This window comes from Pleurodeles waltl, chromosome 3_1 (genome assembly GCF_031143425.1).
Source record: "Pleurodeles waltl isolate 20211129_DDA chromosome 3_1, aPleWal1.hap1.20221129, whole genome shotgun sequence".
Lineage (NCBI taxonomy): Eukaryota > Metazoa > Chordata > Amphibia > Caudata > Salamandridae > Pleurodeles > Pleurodeles waltl.
In genome coordinates, this window is record NC_090440.1 from 1,739,933,348 (window position 1) to 1,739,951,610 (window position 18,263).

At 42.4% G+C, this 18,263-nt stretch overlaps 1 protein-coding gene across 1 annotated transcript in view; it reads right to left on the minus strand.

The window, feature by feature from the left end:
- CPS1 (carbamoyl-phosphate synthase 1) overlaps nt 1-18,263 on the minus strand; it is a 159,203-nt gene that overhangs the window by 45,608 nt on the left and 95,332 nt on the right. Inside the window, exons 22-25 of the mRNA XM_069225655.1 lie at nt 5,800-5,941; nt 4,844-4,909; nt 3,634-3,697; nt 245-426 (exon numbers count right to left, since the gene is read on the minus strand). Of these exons, the coding sequence (XP_069081756.1) occupies nt 245-426; nt 3,634-3,697; nt 4,844-4,909; nt 5,800-5,941 (454 nt within the window). The remainder of the gene's footprint in view (nt 1-244; nt 427-3,633; nt 3,698-4,843; nt 4,910-5,799; nt 5,942-18,263) is intronic.

Here is an 18,263-nt window from a genome sequence, read left to right on the forward strand (position 1 = left end):
TTGTATGCCCAAGTGGACTGTTCTAGGATTTTCCATCATTATTTCTTATTGGTATGTATGGATGGGTGAGTTGTTCTAAACTTCCTTTGTATCTAATTAATGTTCGAATCTCTATGTGGAATGTTGTAGGAAGCTCTCTCAACCCGTTGCTTGTTGCTTGCCTGCTTGTTGCTTGCCTGTGTGGATTGTTCTAATGGGCTCATTTCCTGTTATGTGTGAGAAGGAGGCCTATTTTGCAGGTTACCTCCTTTTGAGCAATGTCCAGGATCCTTTCGAGGGACAGCTCTTCAAAATAGAGTCGGTCGCACTCATCGAAATCCGTGCTCACAGTTTCAGGGTTGCAGTTCACCACCACAGTCTTCTTTCCAAGTTGGCGCAGGGTACGGATGGCGGACACAGCGCACCAGTCAAACTCCACGCTGCTGCCTGCAAAGGGCAAGACACGTAGGGCACAGGAAAGAATGAGGACAACAGAGAACTTCAGAAAGAAAGAGAATGGTAAAGAGGGCGGTTGTATAGGAAAATGAAGGAAATGAACAAAGGTGGCAAGATAACTGATGCAGATCAACTTAATGAGAACAATGGAAACAGTGATAAGAGAAGGCACCCACACGATGAAAGGAGAATGAGAAACAAAATGGTGACAGGGAGAGGGGTCGATGGAAGAGGGAATGAGTAGGAAGTAAAGAACCGAAAATAAAAGAAGAGTATGAAAGCCTGACCAATCGCTGAACTGTGAGGTTCTGTCTGCTATGATTCCCATTTACCAAAGTGTCCTGGGCTGCAATGGCGGTTTGCGCTCAGTTTACGCTCCCCCAGAGTACGTGGCATTGCAGAGCAGATCACAGATGTTTGTGTGGCCCCTTCTGTAATATGGATTGTGGGTGACCCAAGGCAAATAAAAGACAATTCTATAGTTAAGGTTGAGCCACAGCAGGTTCTGTGACAGTATACAAACTGTAGCATGGTCCCTGGGGCCCTAAAGCAGAGGCAGACTGGCCTACAGGAAGACTTAAAACTACTAACTTAGAGAGAGAGAGGTTTTTAATGAGACCACTAACGACTCTAAGACATTAGTAGCATTGTATGTGGTACTCTCTACGTTAAGTACACACCCCTTTATTCGCCCAAATGATGAAGCATGCCACATAATGCGGGTCCTGAAAAAAGCCTGAATCGTAAGTCTTCACAAAAAAACTAAACATTCCAGAATCAAGCGATCTGTGGAAAGGGTAGGTGGTGGGCAAACTCAGCTAATCATTTTCATTAAAGTAGTAAACTTGAGCGAGTAACAAGAACCCCTGTTATTTAAGCACTGCGAGACACTTTAGGGGGTAAGATAACTGAGTGTTCTAAGCGACAGCTAAGGAGACCTGTTGTCCTATAGGTATGATCAATAGTATTATATATTATAAAAATGCATATGGAAATGACGAGACAAGGCTTTACACTGTTTTTAAACACCGTGGCTAGAGACACAATCTCACAACAGCCCAAAGTAACAGGGAATATGTACCCTGTATGTTGACTACTGTTCTCAAAACCCAGGAGAAGGCAATCAATCAATCAATTAAAAATATTGAGTGATGTGCAGTGTTTAGGTAAAGACATTTCCAATTCGTACAAACTAATATTAAAACAACACATCTTCGAGCTACAAAATGCATTTAGAAGTATTGCAAATGATTGTATATCTGCACATCATGAACCCGACTTAATTTGTAAAATGTGCAGTACCACATTTACAGAACTGCAATGGACCACTTATCAATGAATGTTATCACACTTACTTACTGATGAGACCAACATACTATTTTTGGAGCTAATCTCAAAAGCCATTTATTTCCACAGTACTGACCGTGTGGGGGACAAGTTGTTCCGGTACTGGCATTCGTACTCCATGATCCATTTCCACCCAATTCCCTCAAATGTTCCGGAAGGTGTCCATAGCATGTGCCACATTGATGCCTACACACATTGCGTATGTGCTGTGGGAGTAGAGTCTTCCTGCTCCATCAACCTCGGACAATGAGTAATTCTCCAGGCCCTTCTCTTTAAGAATTGCTTTCGTCAGAGTTATGGGCAGGGTCAGAGCAGATCCCAGAAGTTAGAAGCAACACAGGTGGACACTACCAAATCCTCCTTAAGACAGCTGCTCAACGAGGGAAACAAAGATACACTCTACACGCTACCTCACAAGCTGACTAAGACATAACCAAGATATGAAACCATTCTACCTTATCTGTATGTATATAAGGTATGCATGTGACTTGATGACAAGTCACTGCATCCGCCCTGGAAATCTGCCAAAGCCACCAGCCCTAAGCACTTGTCAGTGCTCCTAACACAAGAAACAGGGCCGGCTCTAGGGCAGTGCGACCTGTGCTACCGTACCGAGTTCTGACTTCGGGGAGGGGGTGCTGTGTTTGCAAGTGTATTATGATTTTAAAAGCACCTGCTGCCCGCGTTCCTTGCCTCCAGCTATTTTCAAGCAAAAATAAAAAGGTCAAGGTGACTCTGTGGTTGATGTTCTTTCTGGGGAGCGATCTGAGTTGTGTCCAGTGGAAGTTTTTACTCATTTTAAGGTAGTGCAGAGGGTTAATATGTCTGCTTCAATGCACTTGTACCACGGAGATCACAGAACTGCAAATAATGTAAATAGGTCAGTGAGTTACTGTTTTTGTCACACAGATCCTGTTGTTATTTGCAGTTTATAAGTTAAAATCCTAGATTGTGCTTCTCCAGAAGAAGTACTCTTAAACTACACTGCCTTCCAGTATGTATGACGTGGCTCCTAGACCTTGTAGTCTTCCATCTCAGGTAACATTTCTATCCACTGATTTACACACATAGAATTGATTGTCTCTGTGCTCTGACCCTACTCAACTCTGGTATGAGTGATGCTATAAAACTATTTAAGTGCATCTTAGAGAGAGTGGTCATGGAGAGTTGTGGGGCTCTGTTAAAGGGTGATATTGATGGAATCCATGGCAGAGGTGGTCATTTGTGGGGGTGCCTACAATCATTGTCACACAGGGCGCCACTAGGGCTAAAGTCGGCCCGACAGGGAAAAGTCAGTGCTCCAGACCTGAGGACCGATCAATACTCCTCATTTAAGTATGTATGTATATGTAATGTATATTATATATGATAATAATGTAATGTATTTGCATAATGCAAACCTAGCCAAAAAAACCAGCTGAGCACTGTTCCAGTATTCATTGCACTCAACCTGTAGACAAGCATATTTACCTGCTTGAAAATGTGACAATGATCATACCCCAAATGTCAGTCAACACACCCCACCTAATGACAAGTCAATGCAAAATTAGAAAGTTCTCTTGATTTGAGGATCAAACAACCCCAAGATCCATTTATTTTACCCAACCCAAGTGCTGGTCAGTGTAGCAAGCCTAATACCCAAGAGAATTAATCTGACATGAGAACCAGACAAAAGACCCGATAAAAAGGCCACCCATTTTGTCATGATTAAATTAATTTATTTGTGCAGATAAACTCAGTCCACTGCAATTGTCTCGGTGTTCTGTTTACTTCAGTGCTCAATATGAAACAATTTACAGAAGTGTGATTAGACGAGGAATTTTCATAAGGAAAAATCTCAAAGAATCTTACCAATATGGTAGGGTCCACAACCCAGCACCATCATGCCATGGTCATCAAATTTGATATCATGTTCCTGGAAAGCAAGGAAAAGTAGCTTATGAGCCCCTCTCTGAGTGGCATGACACTTTCAGTCATTTCATCATTGCAGAGAAGATATTCATATCATAAGATCAAAGGTTCAGGAAAGAGAACAATTTAAAGACCGATTATGTACCAGAAAGAGAAGACGATTATGCGAGCGAGTGAGTACGCTAAGGAGAGAGCTGAACAGGGCCACAGCAGGCTGCCTTCTAGACAGAAATAGAGGACAAACGGACAGATGGGAACACTGTTAATTGGTGGTATTTTGGATAGTTGACCAGTTCTATTTGGAGACATTGCATTGTACTGCAGCATTTTATGTAGCGCTTGCTACCCTATGTGGAGCACTGTAGAGTTTGCCTATATGGGCAGTAAGCTACACCACATGGGGGTGCGTTTGAAATGCTGTTCACTTTGTTTTGTGATCCTATGTTGTTGTGCTTATTGTTTGGCATTTAGACGCAGGCTGAAGCATCCAGGTTTATTGTGCAGTAGGTGTGCTGGTAGCACAGCCTGGTGACTCAGGTGCCTGTAATGAGTCGGCGGTAGAATGGCGGAATTCCCAATAATGCAATAGCATGGATGCAGGAGATTAATGATGTGGCAAAAATGCAGCAATTTATTCCACTGAAAATGAAAAAGGGGTGACAAATTAACCTCAAGGTTCTTTGGCAGAGCGGAGTATTGTACCTGAATCGTATGAGGGGTGCAGGTAAGATTCAGGTGTATTTGCGCAACTGTGTAAGGTTGTGCCTTTGAATAACTATGATTAAATGAATTAAATGGTAAGGTCCAGAGACCCAGTAATGTGAGACCATGGACTGCAATCTGTGTACATGGTGGGCCAGGGCTGAGGTGCATTGTCAGAGCTATATGACGTCCTTACTTGGAATGTGTGGAGTATGGTGAGCCAGGATTCAGTTGTGCTTTCTGAGTTGCACGAAAGCTCAGAATGGAATATCTAGGAACTTGTGGGACAGAATTAGCAAGAACTGATATTCTAAGTGAAAGTTGTACTGTATCTGGATCTATGAGGCACTCCGAATCTTAAGCAGGGGAATGGATACATCATCACAATCCTTCCTAATACTTTTACTAGATTGATGTTGAAGAGAAATGTAGGAAGTACTCAACTTACATTTCCGTTGTATGTGAGGTAGAGGTAATTTGTGATCGCAGGGTATTCTGCTGCCAGTGTGTCAATCTGGAAAGGAAAACATCATCCATCAAAATGCAAGACAAAATGGTTTGCTGTGAGAGATCCTGAATACAAGTGTGAGTGGCGGTGACACCATATTTGTGAACTATTTCAAAAGCAATACCAACACGAAGAATGTCTCATGCAATTCTTGATTTCATCAGCAGTGCTGGGGATCCCTTCACTCAGCTTGTGCTACCGATAAACTCTGCAGGTGGTGGAAGTCATTTTGATTAGGAATCCAATTGGCTCAGAAATGCGGACTGACCTGAGCAGGGGAAGGCTGTGTGCTCTCAAAATATATCATTTCGAATGTTTTGAGAGACAGAATTCCAATGCGTTCCAATAGAAGAGTTTAGGAATTTGCGTTAGCCAAATCAGGAGTTGCCAAGCCTCAAATTAATGCTAATTGAGAGATCCCAGCCCGTTGCAGCGATAGAATGGTGTCTGATTGGCCACAGAGTTTGCAATGTGAGAGGAAACTGACCTACAAGGAAATTCAGAGATTTCTTAAAAGGTCCCTTGACTCTGAAATACAAGGCCAGATAAGGAAAGAGTCATTCCCATTTAAGATTTCTCCTATCAGCCAGCCAACATATCTAGACTACAATGGCCATGTCACAGAGATGTTTCCCTAATAGGCCAGGCTGGACAACTGCTTATGAACAGAAGCCGTGAGCTTCCTGCTAAAGTAGATCAATTACCAACATCTGAGATAATGTTTGAGCAAACTAAGATGGAGGGAAAGAATGTGACATGTTCAAGATCACATGGACTGTTATTGTTCTGTATTCATTCCCTGCATTTGTTTTGATGCTGATGTCGGCATGTTTCCGGCACCAGCTGGATCTCTGAAAAGACACCTGAACCTCCTTGCAGCGTCCAAAGGTCCTTACCTGTTTCACCCAAGGTGTGATGTTTTTGCTGATCCTAAGGTCACGAGTCTGTCCCTCACTCAGCCCCAGGCACTTTCCAATCTTCTTGTCAGAGAAGCCAATTTGCTTCGCTCTCCTGAGGGTCTCCTCCGAAAGGGACTCACTATGGTTCAAAAGAGGAAAAAAGTTTGAACAGAGTAAGCAACAAGAGGGTCCCATGCAAATAGAAGAATGGCATTGGCCTCTAGTAGGACTAGGAGGGCTGGGCAATGTCAGTCCCATGGTAGGCTCACAGGCCACAATCACATCATAACATTGAAATAATATTGACATACCATGGATGACAACGCAATAGCATGCAATGCCACTGTTTGTACCATAAATAGTGACTTCATGGCATCACATAGGGGCTCAATGAGAAAGACGTGTCATCACAGAAGCGCATAGTGACATGAAATTTAATGACATCATAATAAGTGCATCACTTCACCATGAGATTAAGAGCATGAGATTTAGTAACTTCAGACTAGCATCCAGAGTCCCTGACTCTGCAAAAACAATTCCAGCATCCTGTTCCCCAAAACACATATTTCCCATTATCTTCCCACTCTGGAATTACAAGTACCCCAGGTAATGATAATTCAGTGGGAAGGGTAATTTTGTAGAATGTAATAGGAAAATTGTAATGAGGGGCTGCATGGCATCACATAAGCGTCAATGATACAAGACAATGACAAAAAATGTAGTGACATAAAGCATAATGACATTACAGTAAATGTATGACACTAGATAATGACTTCACAATAGGGAGCTGCAGTTGGCCGCACTGGAGGGTTGGTCACTAGCGGATGCCATATATTTCCATGGCTGTTGGTGCATTACCCTCCACACAAGAACTCCTCAGCTCGTCCATGCTGTTTTTATTAGTCAATAGGACTTTTTCCGGTTGGGCACAAAAAATTAGCTCATTAATCCCTTTGCAATCCTCATGAGGGAGGCAAGTGCGAAAGGAGCAGGGGTGGGACTTAGAAAAGAAACTCATGAGTCGTTCTTCCTGAGCATGTGGATTAGAGAGGGATGTTTGGAGTGTGCCTTTGAAAATAAATGTATACTTATGCTAATATGATTTGAAAATGTATAGGTAACACTGCACCTACTGGGAGTATTTCGTATCCCTCTCATTTCATTAAAGATGTCACTGATGAGGGACTTGTGGAAGCCCTCAAAATTCCTCTTTTTCTCCACATTTGTTCAATATGTGTGACAAGACCCTGACAAAGGAGTTGGCATCAAGGGGATGCAGTTCGTACAATTGTGCGGATGACTCACAACTACTTTTTTCCCTTGAGAGCTCTATAGTTACATAATTAGAATTTCAGAACATCATGATGCGCATATGGAGCTGAATGGTCAATAGTCAAATAAAACTAAATGCCAAACAAATACATATTGTGATTCTAAGCAACAGAGTAGACCACCAGGGTAGCCATTACTGACCAACTGAAACGGGAAACCCACCTACATCTAAGACAGTGGCAAAAACCCTCGGAGTACTTGTGGACAGTCCGTTGACAATGAAATCTCTGATAGGAGCAGTGGTTTAAAAATGTATTTATCTACTAAAACTGATTGGGAAATGTAACCCCTCCACCTCCCCCACTACCAAGAGAAGTCTTAACTGTAACTAAGGATACTTTGCAATCAAGACTGAACTATTTCAATTCCATTGGTCTCCCCAATAATGTCACCAACAGGCTGCAAGTTATCCAAAGCGAGGCTTTTCACCTCATGTATAAACTGCCCACGATTTCCCATGTGACACCTAAACTGAAAGAACTGCATTGGCTGCCACAAAAACAGAGGATACACTTTAAGAGTTGCTGTATCACTTTTAAAGGAATTAAAGGCACATCCCCTGCTTTCTAAATAGGGAAATTAAGAAATCTGTTCCCACATAAAAACAAATGCTCTGGATCTAACTATTTAATCATTCCTAGATATTTCGGGAAAGGTATGGTAGACTGGAGTGTTTTTTGTCCATGCTCCCACACTGCGGAATTCCCTTTTGTATCCTCTATGATTCGAAACTGATTTGGTCCCTTTTCTGATAAACTTGGGAGCTTAGAAAGGAATACAGATATTAAGCATGTGTTTTCCAACTGGTTTTCTGATTTGCTACTTCATAACCAAGTACTCCAGCACCAAGAACCCTTGGCGCACATGTCCTTAATCAAGTTCAAATAACATGACATAATACACCGTGATGTCATAGTAATGTAATATGTAATGTGTGAATCCACTATTAAATAAGTCATCCCAATCACCAGGTAACTTAACAACTTTCAACCAGTGTCCATGTTTAAATATTTATTAAATCCTTTGGGAAAAAACTGTTTTTGATCAATTGCAAACCTTCACTGAAAGAGAAATATGTTAGGGCAACCACAAATTGGGTTTCAATCGAGCTTGCTGTCATCCTCATCTTGGATGACATCAGGTGTTTGGTAGATAGCAGTGTAATCGGAGCCCTCGCATATTATGCCATGCAACCTGTTCTCCTTGGAACACTGAGAGAAGTTGGCATCACAGGACTAGTTAAGCAACAGTTGGAAAATCAAATGGCAAACAGCCTCTCTTCCCAAATGTAATTCCAGCTCAAATATCATTAATCACGGAGATACCCACTTATGTTTAACATCTACCTGTTTCTCGAGGCTAAGATACTGAAACATTTGGGCACTTATGTCATGTTATGTATATATATATATGTTGAGAACGCATAACTGATTTCATTACTGTCAAATGAAACCAGAGCCAAAACAACGCCCTCAAGATGGATCCTTCAAGTAAACCCATAAAGACAGCGAGTAATTTTGGAAGTCAAATTGTTGTCAGTTTCTCCCTAAACAGTCAGATGAGCAATCTTGGTGCCTGTGGTTTTCAACAACTTAAGACAATGAAAAGAAAGCTGCCAGTTATTCAAGCCAATGACCACAGCTTAGTTGTCAAGGCGCTAAGTCTATCAAGCCTATATCATGGCACTTCTGTTTCCCCCAGCTGAAGAGACTCATTTTCAGGCTTTCTCACACGATCACTCAAGCACTATTCCACAGATCTACAATGGCGCCAACCTCCTCTAGAGTACTACTCAGGTATATGGAGATTACATCCCGGATCATGTCCTTGCCTCAAAATGTAGCTTCCACAGCCCTATTCATGTGTGATGGAGACAGAGCATTCTCAGTCGCCCTGGCTGAGGTATGGAGCGCTCTTTCTTTATCTTTGCATCAGGAATCTTCTTTCTCGAATTTCAGAAGACCATTTTTTCCCTATATGAATAATGTTTTTCTCTGAAGCTTTCAACATCACTCCCGATGCAAACCAAACCGCTCCTGAATCGTCAACATTACACTCCTTTTATGTTTGTTTCTTCTGTTTCCTTCCAAGTGGATCAGTTCAGACAGCAAGCTAGTCAATAGCTCACAGAAGGTCTGGTGTACGTTGCGCTTTGCAAATAAATAACAATGATGGCGCAGAAATGTAACAAACCTTTTTTGACACTAACTTACTATTGCGTTCACACCTTCGGGTTGCCTTTACATAGTGTTTTCAGCTGTAATATATTTAGTCAGCATTCGGTTTCTTCCTTTGTTGCTTTGCCCCTGGCGACTCTATGAAACATATCAATGATGTATGTCCAGGTGAACTTTATGCAGCCCTATATTCTTTACAGGAGAGAGTACTTACGCCTCATTTCATTGACAAATAACCTATTGTGAAGAATATGTTATGGAGCCTAATTCACAAAGTCTGACTTTCGCCCGGAAAAATGTGTAAATTGTAAATGGTCACATTCGTGCGCAGCTGCACAGTGAGCTATGCTATCAGATGTTCTGTGATGTATTATCACTACTGATCTGTTTACTTCGGTGTCTTTTTCTAAATCTCAATATTTTTTTTTTTTAAACAACAAAGCTACACCATGGATGAGGGGTAGCATTTGAATGTTTGCAATGAGCGCAAATTATCAATTAATTACGCAGACGGAAGTGTCTAATAAATGTATGGTGTGTCTATCCAGTTAGCTCTCCTTTCTGTGGATTGTTGTGATGTACCAGTGTTGTGTAGACGATTTGTTTAACGTGTGTCTCTCTTTGTCGCTCTGGATAGCAGTTCACTCAACGGAATGTTGTGATGCACGAGTGTTGTGTAGAAGAACTGTTAAGTGTGTCTCTCCCTCTGTCCCTCCTGATAGTTCTCCTCTCTGTGGAAAGTTGTGATGCGTGTGTTGTGTAGAAGAGCGTGTGTCTCCCTTGGGTCGTTCTCCTGTCTGTGGAATGCTGTGATGCCCGAGTGTCGTATGGAAGAACTGTTAAGTGTGTCCCTCACAGCCTCATTATAGCAATGTACACGAACCTGGACTGTGCCATGCTTCACCTTCATGAAGAACTGTGTTGCTCAACACATATACTGGCTTCACAACCTTTGCTGCACAGGAGTGGGCAGTTTGTTTAAGTATGCCCAAAGTGTCAGTGGAGGGATGGTGTGGCAGATGGGGAACCTCATCTACAAAGGCAAGTGGAGATGAGAAGACAACAGAGCTCAACATTGCAAACCGAAGATCCAATATAACAATTGTTATTCCGAGGTCAGCAAGCCGCTTCCTGTATAGCTGTTGCCCTGGATGGCATGCCTATACCCCTCATTACAATGAATAATAGAACTAAAAACTAAATTATTCAACTCTAGGACCCTTACCACTTCCCCAGATATATGTGAGGGGATACCAGTGCATCAACACCTCCGGTACTGGTTGTATCCCCCTACGTAAATCAGGGGTTCACAAGTTACTCCCCGGAAATGGGGAATAACAGAGCAGAGCAACACAAAGGAATGGTGGACGCTTTTCTGAAACTTCACCCCCAGTCACATATCTGGGTTTAATTCATCATTCTTTTGCTCACCATGACACCCCAGTTTGGACCCAGCCATATGCAAATCAATCTTCACCCTGCTCCCCATGGGAAATTCTGGCCCGAACAGCCAGGCCGAACTGCCAGGCCAGGTCCACCCTAGACTGGAAACAAGCATCCTGAGACCAGTTTTGGGGTATCACCCCACATTAGCCAGGCTAGCTTGAATCCAGTGCCACAGTGAGCAATGGACCTATGTCTGGGCATACCCTGGCCACTTAGGGTGACTTTAGCAATACAAAAGGATGATGGACGGAGTACTGAAACTCTTCAAGCACTCACCCCAGTCACAGATCTGGGTTTAATCCATCATTCTTCTGCTCACTATGCCACCTCAGTTTTGACCCAGCCATATCCAAACTTGGAATATGTTGGAGCAAAATAACGATGGATTAAACCTAGATCTGGGACTGGGGATGAGTGTTTGAAAAGTTGTAATACTCCGTCCATCATTTTATTTTGTGATTTTGGTAACACAGATCCAGAAAAACTATGTCCAGTTTTCATGTATTTCCCACTTCCAGGGAAAATAAGCCCAAATCCATACATATTTTCCACCTGCTTGAAAGTGGTGTTAAGTGTGTTTGGTGGCTGATTTCAGGCCGGTGGTGTGGGTCGTGTGGGTTGATTAGCAAAAGAAGGAAAAACCAGGTGAGTGGAGATCGATTGTTGCTCCCCTCACGCTGACTTAAGAGTGCAGGAGGGTCTGAGTGCAGCAGCTTTTCATAGCCCCTGGAGCGCTCCACAAAGGCCAGAGTTAGGTGTCTCCAGAGCAGGGATCATTAGGTCAGAAGATGGCAGACCCAATAAGTCTGGCCCCAGAAACCATGGGGAAGGCAGAATGGCAAGGCCACTCAGAGTGAAGATTTCATCTCAAGACTGAAAATGCAAACCTATTAGCAATGAGGAATACTCCACGTGACAAACAAAATAACACCTTCAAAGTTTTCTTTTCACCAAAACTGACACAGAACCCTTTTTCATCCGCACACCCCTGGCCACATTCACGCTTGGTGGATTATCAGAGTAATTAAATATCCACATGTATAGGTTTAAACTTAATGTTTGTTGCTGAATCCAGCCTCTGTAGTGTAAATATATGTTTATCCTTCTGCATCGTCCAAATAGAGCACCAACAAGAACAAAGGTGTATATATATACACACACATATATAAACACACAAACATATATACACACACACTTATAATGAATTCACGTTAAAGCAACGCAATGCATGTCATCAAACTATACAGACATAAAGGACACTCACCTCACAAATTTATTTTGAATTTCTCAGTGCCCTGAAAAGTTTTGTATACAGAATTGTATAGGCATCTCAGTCAGCTCCAACATGGTCAAAACGATCAGGTGCCCATGCCGAAGTAAAAAATAATGGACGCCTCCACGTGGCAACACCTTTGCATAGAGTAAACTACTGGTGCACATCTGTCGTGGAGAGTTCTGAGCACCCAGTCCAGGGAGAAAAACCATTAAGTTAAGTTTGTCCAGTGTTCCCGCCAAGAGGTCACGGAAGAGGGCATTTAGAGATGAATCAGCCGCTGCAGAGCCAGCCAATAGGGCGAGCCTCACGGGGCAGCAGTCTTCTCTTACTAATGGAGAATTCAATCTGACTGGAAGGTAAGGTCTTAAGGACAATCCATTAGGGGGGAACCACCTGTGGCTTTACAAGGACAAAAGCAGGCGTTTTTTGTAACAGCTGCTCGTGTCGTGTTGAGCAAATGCACAATCGGAAGTGTGCTGACACGTTTACAGGTCAATATTCTGAGACCATGTCATGCATGTCAGCCATCACTTAACCCTTAATACATGTTTGTGATGCATACATGAAATATTTACAGACTGGGAAGTGGTTGATTTTGAAAAAAAAATCGGGTAAAAGAATTTTCCCCATTGACATATTGAGGCACAGACAATTTTAGACAGGAGACACCTAAAATAAAGCCAATACATTTGGGACTCCCCCCCCCACCTGAATCGGTTCTATTTAAATGTTATTATAAAGTGTTTGTTGTTCCAATTGTTTTTATCAATATGCTATGATACGTTAGGTTTGGTTAGAAGGCATGTTTGGCTCTCCTACGCACCTTTGCTATCCTTATGTTAGAGCAGCGCGGAATAGTTCCTTTTGAGTTGCAGAGTGCGTAACACAATTGCATTTTCAGAAGTGCATTGCTCCAAGCTCAGCATTTGATTTTTACGTTTTTAATTTCTCACGTTTGATTCATTCTGTGCTTATTTCTAGTAGACTTCACTAGAAGAGAAGCCTTCAAGTGAAGTTGGGCACGAAGGACACCAGGTTGCAATTTTATTTCACCCCTATGGTTTTAATTGAGACACAAGTGCGTCTCTGGGTAGCCACAACCCCTGTCGCTGTATGTTGCCGACCACAGCACCTCTGAGGGGCAGAAGCATGCAGCTGGCGCGCCAAAGGCAAACCCATCTGTGCCATTCCTACACTGAGCACTAGAGGCGCTGGATCTCGAAAAAGAGAAACCTACCAACACAAAGTGTATTCAGCTGCTGAGCTACACTCAAATCAGTTGTACTAAAGGACTGTTCCATGTTTAACCCCAGCATAGCCCTTTCAGTCTGCGTGTAGCTCTTGTGGTTTTAGATGAAATTTTGAAAAGTGTGTGATTTCCGAATCCTACAAACTTAAATAAAAAGACTGCAAGTCAACCTGGAATTTATTATTTATATACCTCGTAATTGTTAGTTTTCTGATAAAAAAAATAAAATAGAAATCCGTGAATTCATCAAAGCTAATACCCCTGCCATATTGTTTCTGACTGAAACCTGGTTGGATGATGCCTCAAGGCGAATATTATAGTCACTGTCTACTATCACTAACAGCTATTTAGGAACAATTTTGTAAAAAAAAATAAAAGGCAGGAGACAGTGCTATTCTTTAAAAAAAGGTCTCAACCGTTCGGTGATGAATGTACTCTTCCCTGAATCAGAGGGATTATTGTTTCAGTTAAAGCTAGCATCACCACATGTTTGTCAGGGTCCTTATATCAGTCGTGGCTCGCGGGGAGCGGAAGGGGTGGGGCAGCACACAGAGGGGAGGAGAGAATAAACATCAAATATATATATTTTTTTAAAACACTTACCTGAACGCTGTGCGCCGCTCTGCTCCTCCGTCTCCTCTGCTTCGTCACTGGTGCTGCAGGCACAGGCTCCCAGCCTGCCCTCTGGCCAATCCTGATGCTGCTCAGAGCCAGGGTGCTCCCAGGCAGACTGGGAGCCTGTGCATGCTGGAGAGAGCCTACTGCGCATGTGTGTTTGGCCAGCCCAAGATGGCCGGCCAAACACACATGCGCTCTGAGGGGGAGTGCCGTGCACTCCCTCTCACTGCTAGTCACCCCCTGGGCCCGCCCCTTTACAAGAAAACAATAATAAACATAGTTTATTATTGTTTTCTTGTAAAGGTTTTGTAGCTGCCGCTGCTGGCGAAGCAGCAACGCTCCTCCACCCTAATGGCGGAACCGCCTTTGCCTCATCACTGGCCTCCAGGACCAAGGGCCAATTTTAGCAACAGTATTCATTCATTCCTAGCACCTTTTTTAATCCACAGATCTCATTTTAAGATTTTAGAGGGTCTTAACTTTCACCTGGATATCCCAGAAAACCAAGATTTGTTGAATTTACTAGAATTCTTGCACGCTTAGGATTCACCCAATTGGAAGAGCTCCATACACATCAGGCAGCGCACCTATTGGATCCTGTCTTTAGCACCGCATTCTTGCTTCATTTGGAAAACCCCTTCCCTACGATTCAGTCTGATTACTTTCCATTAACTTTTCAAATACCAGAAGTCTCAAGAGTTACCAGCTTCCATAACCTTTGTTTGTCGGATGCTGAAGTCCTTGAGTGCTGGAAAATGGTGTGGTGAGGCCACTCTAAAAAAATAAAATCAGATGCTTCATCACTTCCCTCAAACTACAGGCCAATTTCTCTGCACCCCCTACCAGCTAAGACAATGGAGAAGCTGGTTAATATACAAGTGACCAGCTACCTCGAGATGAATCAGCCGCTGGACAAATCCCTACTAGGATTCAGGCTAGGTTACAGTACAGAAACAACTCTAGTAGCCATTACAGAAGAGTTGAGGACGATCTTGAACAAGGGTGGCCCGCTAGTCTTATTCCTATCAACCTCTCTGTGGCCTTTGAAAAGGTCTGCCATTCAATTTTACTCTCTACACTAACCAAACGTGGAATTTGAAAGCTGGTTTTCAGTTGGTTAGCCTTTTTTTGACTGGCAGTACTCAGATTCCCAAACTTCCTCCGTCTCATTCTACCCCATTTACCTTACTCTGAGGCGTGCCAGTGTGCAAAAATAGTTAGATCCTCTGGGTTTAGGATTTCATCATTCAGCAATGATCCTCAGATTATCACTATTCAATATCTGATGACTTCAAGTCTACTAGGAAGGTCTTCCTAGAAAATATGAAAAAAATAGAGATCCTCCTCTTTGGGAAACAATCTCAGAGTTGGTCATCATCATGGCAGCCCAATGAAATTTGAATAACACCTACCACAGTAGGTGCAAATTTAAGCATAATCTTGACACACAGCTCACTTTCAAATGGCAGATTAACCAAGTAACTTCTCTTTGATTTCCCATACTAAGATAATTGTGGGAAATCTCCAACCTGACTCAGCAAGTAAAACATTGATTCAGGCTTTATTAGACCCTAGTCTTGATTATGGGACTGTCCTATAAGTTGGCCTCCTCAACATCTAATATATCATCTTCAGGTAGTGCAAAGTACAGCTGTCAGACTTCATCTTAGGCACCCTAAAAACACATCCATATGTAATCACCTAAAAAGCACACACTGACTACCATTGTGTAAGTGTATCGTGTTCAAAGCACTCTGTCTTGCACACCAAAGCCTGAACAACTCCGGGCATAGCTATATTTGGAAAAGATCTCCGCATTACCTACAAGTACACTCTCTAAGCACCCACCCATACTTCACACTTCTTAGTATCACTTAAAATTAGCCACTCTAGGCAAAGGGCCTCTTCTCATCTTTCAGCTTACTTGTGGCACGCTAACAACGTTTACAGAAAGTAACTTAAACATATGCTCTTCCAGATTCCATAAAATCATCAGTACCCCCTCGCCTTTGGCCTGAAAGCCCTTTGGATAGATGCTTGTACTTTATAAATAAATGTAATTTCATTACATTTCATTCATTATTTGTATTATGATGATGAATATTATACATTTACCAAATGAAACACCTTTATAAGTAGTTAGTGGGTGAACATATATATATATATATGGAAAATGTCACTTACCCAGTGTACATCTGTTCGTGGCATGTTGCGCTGCAGATTCACATGCTGTGCACTGTTCCTGCCATCTAGTGTTGGGCTCGGAGTGTTACAAGTTGTTTTACTTCGAAGAAGTCTTTTCGAGTCACGGGACCGAGTGACTCCTCCTTTTGGCTCCATTGCGCATGGGCGTCGACTCCATCTTAGATTGTTTTCCCCGCAAAGGGTGAAGTAGGAGTTGGTGAAGTAAGGATACTAGAAGTGCCCATGCAATGGAGTAGATATGTATGTACATAGTGTGTAGTAAAGTAAAATTTATTCACATATTTACAATTTATATGCAACTAAGACGGCTACAGGCTCCCGGGGAGGTGGGAGGGCGTATGTGAATCTGCAGCGCAACATGCCACAAGCAGACGTACACTGGGTAAGTGCCATTTTCCGTTCGATGGCATGTGTAGCTGCAGATACACATGCTGTGCATAGACTACAAAGCAGTAATCTCCCCAAAAGCGGTGGTTAGCCTGTAGGAGTTGAAGTTGTTTGAAATAATGTTCTTAGTACAGCCTGTCCTACTGTGGCTTTTTGTGTTGCTAACACATCTACACAGTAATGCTTAGTAAATATATGGGGCGTAGACCAGGTGGCTGCTTTACAAATCTCTGTCATTGGTATATTACCAAGAAAAGCCATTGTGGCGCCTTTCTTTCTAGTGGAGTGTCCCTTGGAGTAATGGGTAATTCTCTTTTAGCTTTAAGGTAGCAGGTCTGAATGCATTTGACTATCCATCTGGTAATGCCCTGTTTAGACATAGGGTTACCTGCATGCGGTTTTTGAAAAGCTACGAACAGTTGTTTTGTTTTACGAAATTGTTTTGTTCTGTCAATGTAATACATTAGCGCTCTTTTTATGTCTAATGTATGCAATGCCCTTTCTGCTACTGAGTCTGGCTGTGGAAAGAAGACTGGAAGTTCCACAGTTTGGTTTAGATGAAATGGTGATATGACCTTTGGTAAGAATTGTGGATTTGTACGAAGAACCACCTTATGTTTATGTATTTGTACAAAGGGTTCCTGAATAGTAAACGCCTGTATTTCGCTAACTCTTCAAAGTGAAGTGATGGCTATTAGAAAGGCTACTTTCCAAGTCAAAAATTGGATTTGACAAGAATGCATGGGTTCAAATGGTGGGCCCATGAGTTGTGTTAATCCAATATCAAGATTCCACGAAGGTACTGTTGGTGTCCTTGGGGATATGATTCTTTTTAGTCCTTCCATAAAGGCTTTAATAACTGAGATTCTAAAAAGCGATTTTGTATGTTTAATCTGCAGATAAGCAGATATTGCAGTGAGATGGATTTTAATGGAAGAGAAGGCTAGGTTGGACTTTTGTAAGTGTAGTAAATAACTTACAATGTTTTGTGTGGAAGCGTTTAATGGCATAATTTGATTAGCCTGGCAGTAGCAAACAAACCTTTTCCATTTGTTAGCGTAACAATGTCTTGTTGTGGGTTTTCTTGCTTTTTTAATGACCTCCATACACTTTTTGGAAAGGTTTAAATATCCAAATTCTAAGACTTCAGAAGCCAGATCGCTAGGTTGAGCGATGCTGGATTCGGTTGTCTGATGTGTTGGTTGTGTTGTGTTAACAGATCTGGTCTGTTTGGTAGTTTGATGTGGGGTACCACAGTTAGGTCCAACAGTGTGGTGTACCAGGGTTGGCGTGCCCACGTTGGTGCTATAAGTATTAGTTTGAGTTTGTTTTGTCTCAGTTTGTTGACCAGATAAGGAATGAGCGGGAGAGGTGGAAAAGCGTAAGCAAATATCCCTGACCAGCTGATCCATAGAGCATTGCCCTTGGACTGAGGGTGTGGGTATCTGGACGCGAAGTTTTGGCATTTTGCGTTTTCTTTTGTTGCAAACAGATCTATGTTTGGTGTCCCCCAGCTTTGAAAGTGATGTTGTAGAATCTGGGGATGTATTTCCCATTCATGAGTTTGCTGGTGATCTCGACTGAGATTGTCGGCTAACTGATTGTGAATGCCTGGTATATATTGTGCTATTAGGCGAATGTTGTTGTGAATTGCCCAATGCCAAATTTTTTGTGCTAAGAGACACAACTGTGACGAGTGTGTGCCCCCCTGTTTGTTTAGATAATACATTGTTGTCATATTGTCTGTTTTGACAAGAAAGTGTTTGTGGGC